The 3,405-nt window shown below is 59.4% G+C and overlaps 1 protein-coding gene across 1 annotated transcript; it reads right to left on the bottom strand.

Annotated features, from left to right (window-relative positions):
* Positions 1-52: 52 nt before the first annotated feature.
* LOC123256445 (metabotropic glutamate receptor 6-like) lies at positions 53-1,589 on the bottom strand (the record flags this gene model as incomplete). The annotated part of the gene is made up of 3 exons (XM_044685058.1): positions 53-268; positions 813-1,029; positions 1,105-1,589. Coding segments are annotated over 3 exons (842 nt in total), but the record flags the coding sequence as incomplete, so codon positions are not given.
* Between the last annotated feature and the right edge of the window lie 1,816 nt (positions 1,590-3,405).

Genomic DNA, 3,405 nt, shown 5'->3' with positions numbered 1-3,405 from the left:
CAGTTGTAGCAGTAACCCCTGTGTCTGCCGTTTCTTCCCTAGATGCTGCCTGCCTGCCTGCACTGCCCTTGTGGGTCTGTCCTCTGGGCTCCTCTGAAGCTGAGGGTCCCTGTGATAGCCCCACCTCCTTACTTGATGTCATCCTCACTGGCAAAGATGATGATGCCCCTGGCATTGGGCGTCTCCATGAGCCTTCTGATGACCTTGTCAAATTCTCCAGGCTTTGGCTCTCTGGGGATTTTGATAGACTGAGCGATGCAGACGCCTCCTAGGGCCCACCCCAAACGAGAGAGGTGGCACCTTCCAGTTCAGTTCAGCCTGCCCGCCCACACTCCCCCCCTTGTCCCCAGAGGGGCCTTCTGCTGCCTAAGCTCCTGCAGCTCCCGGTTCCCCAAGGAGAAGCAGACCGTGAGGCCTTAGCGCAGGCGGACCTCCTACTGGGGAAAGAACACTCAACAGCACGAGTGAGGAAGGGGCAGGTGACGTCTCCCCAGCCTCAGAAAGCACCTGACAGAAAAGTGGGGCCAGCCCCAACCCTCCCCCTCCATCGACCTCCAGGTGGGGTTGCCAAGGTCTCCTGGGGGGCAGGTCAGCAAGCATTGGTCAGATTCTTCTGTGGTGCAGTGGCAAATGCACCTGGACTATGTATTCCTCCTCCTCCTCCTCTCTAGGAAGCGCCTCTGCGGGCTGCCTCGCTTTCATCGTCCAGAAAATGGGGGCTCAGCGGGGAGGGCTTGGCCTCAGGTCTAACCTATGGGTGTTGGGTTTTCTAGGCAGACCCTGACATGAGCTTCCTGCCCCCCCCCCCTCACCTGCCTCCCGGGAAATCTGCACAAAGGCCTCAACCCCACTCTCGCCATAGTTGCCCTCAGAGGCCAGAGTGGACACGTAGTTCCAGCCCAGGGCCCGCACCACATCCACCATGGCCTGGGCCTGGTAGGAATCCGGGGGTACCACCCGGGAGAAGAAGTCGTAGCGGGCGTTGTCGCTGAGCTCTGGGGCCGTGGAGGCGTAGCTGATCTGTGGGATCTGAGGAGAAGTCAGTATGTCAATGGGCTGGGGGTGCCCTCTACCTCTCCCCTCCCCCCAGCCCAGATCACATACAGCGAAGAGCCGCAGCACGTTGGCCACCATGATGGACACGGAGCTGGCAGAGGCGCCCACGACGGCAGCCACACGCTGCTCAGGCACAGCCCCGATGGGCTGGCCACCCCCTGGGCAGCGGGCCCCTGAGGCTGGCCGAAGCAGTGCCTGCACAAAGGTCAGCGCCTGCTCCAGGGCGTGTGTGTCCCGGGAGCATGTGTCCAGCAGGCGGGCACCCAGGCGCACTCCCGGCAGCAGTGCTGGGTCAGCGTTGATGCGATCCAGAGCATAGAGCATGGCTTCCAGCCGATGCACACCCTGCTCCTTCTTCACAGGCCCGCAGGCAGCCCCTGATGCACCCCTTGCGTGCACAGGAAACAGGCCACCCAGCGTCACATCCCCTGGGAGCCGCACGGCCTCCCCGACGGTGCGATGCGCCCTGGCTGGGGCCACCCAGCATAGCAGCAGTGGCAGAAGCAGCAGCACAGGTGGCTTCCAGCAAGGCCCTGGGGGGACGGTGAGATCCTGAGCAACTCTCCCTTTGTAGGTAGAATCCACGTGGCTAGCTCACTGTTTGTCTGTGGGCCTTACTTTGCCTTAACTGTGAAATAGGTATGAGAATCTCTCCTGGCCCTCCCCTCCCCAGCTTGTCTGGAACAGCCTCCAGATCTTCTCTTTTCTTCCTCCACGACACCTCCCTGCCATCCTTACCTGCCTGCAATTCCCTGCCGCTGCTGCCTGTGGGAAGCCTTGCCCTGCTGAGGCTTTGGCATCTGGCTTCCTTAAGTCGTGCTCGGGTCATTTTTGCCTCCTCCTCACTTCCAAATCCGAGCACTTATGTCTCTCGAGGCTCCAGCTTTCCCTGGTCCTTCTCCTCCTCTTGCTGGCCAGCTCTGCCTGACTTTGCCAGTCTCTGAACCCTAGCACCCCCTAGATCCCCGGCCTCTGAGCTGCTGCCTATCACTGGGGCCGGCCATTCTCTGGCCAGCTGGCTGGGGAGGGGAGGGAGGACCTTTTCTGGGCCCAGGCCTGAGTGCCAGATGTTGAGGACTAGAAGGCGATGGGTTTAGAGCTAAAACCAGCAAATCCCCCTGAGACCCGACTCACAAACATTTGGCAGGCAGGGAGACGGAGCGCCCCTGGTCCGCCCCCAAGTCTTTGAGAACCGGAAGCCCCTTCCCTTCTTTCTTTCTTTTTTTAAACCCTTAACTTCTGTGTATTGGCTCCAAGGTGGAAGAGTGGTCAGGGTGGGCCATGGGGGTCAAGGGACTTGCCCAGGGTCACCCAGCTGGGAAGCGTCTGAGGCCGGATTGGAACCCAGGACCTCCCGTCTCTAGGCCTGGCTCTCCATCCCCTGAGCTACCCAGCTGCCCCACCTTCCCTTCTTTCTATGGAGGAACAAAACAGGCTCTCTCGGATATCATATCAGGAACTCTTTCCTTTGCCCTGACTTCGAGGGAGGCCGCCCCTGGCAAGTCCTCAACCTTCCCTGATGCAAGTTGAGGTGCTGGTAGAGCCCAACCCTTGGGCTACTGCTCGAGAAGAATCAGGCACACGATGGGGCTCTGCGAAATGCAGTCAATGGGGGGGGGGGAAGCCTCCATTCTAAAGGGACGACCCTTTCCCCTCTGGGAGACTCGACACTCCCATTCCAGCATTTGCTACTGAAATGTCTGCCACAGAGAAGGCAGGCTGGCAGGCAAGTGAGGCCCCTCCTTCCCAAGCTCCTGGATCCTTCCCAAGAGCCAGCCCAAAGCCTCGGCTTGGCCCCAAGCCAGGAAGCCTGAGAAAATGATGTCTAGGCTAGGCACCACTCGGAGCTGGAGCTGGAGCTTTCGATGGCTCGCTTAGGGATTATCTCTGGGAGAGGATAGGGCCCAGGATTAACAGAGGGGAGCTGGGGCCTGGGATCTAGCAAGCATTACCCCAGATTAAAAAGGGAGGGGCGGGAAGGGGAGGGAGAGGCCTTGGGGACACTGGATGAGGTTCATGGCCCACGGAGCTCCTTCAGGCTATTTCCTTGGAAAGGAGATGCCACGAATTCTTGGGGTTTTCCAGCTCCTAGATCTGGCCTTGGCCTTGCCCCTGCCCCCTCCCAGAGCCATCTCTTACAATGTGCTTTTTAAAGAAAAGAAACAGTCACTGACATGGACGAATGAACGAAATTACATAGAAATAGAGATGATATTATGCATCAGAAAACCCTGCGGGGGCGGGGGGAGGGCAGCTGGGTGGCTCAGTGGATAGTCAGGCCCAGACAGGAGGTCCTGGGTTCAAATCTGACCTCAGACACTTCCTAGCTGGGTGACCCTGGGCAAATCA

This window comes from Gracilinanus agilis, unplaced genomic scaffold (genome assembly GCF_016433145.1).
Source record: "Gracilinanus agilis isolate LMUSP501 unplaced genomic scaffold, AgileGrace unplaced_scaffold5903, whole genome shotgun sequence".
Classification (NCBI taxonomy): domain Eukaryota; kingdom Metazoa; phylum Chordata; class Mammalia; order Didelphimorphia; family Didelphidae; genus Gracilinanus; species Gracilinanus agilis.
This window is presented reverse-complemented; position numbering and strand designations above follow the sequence as displayed.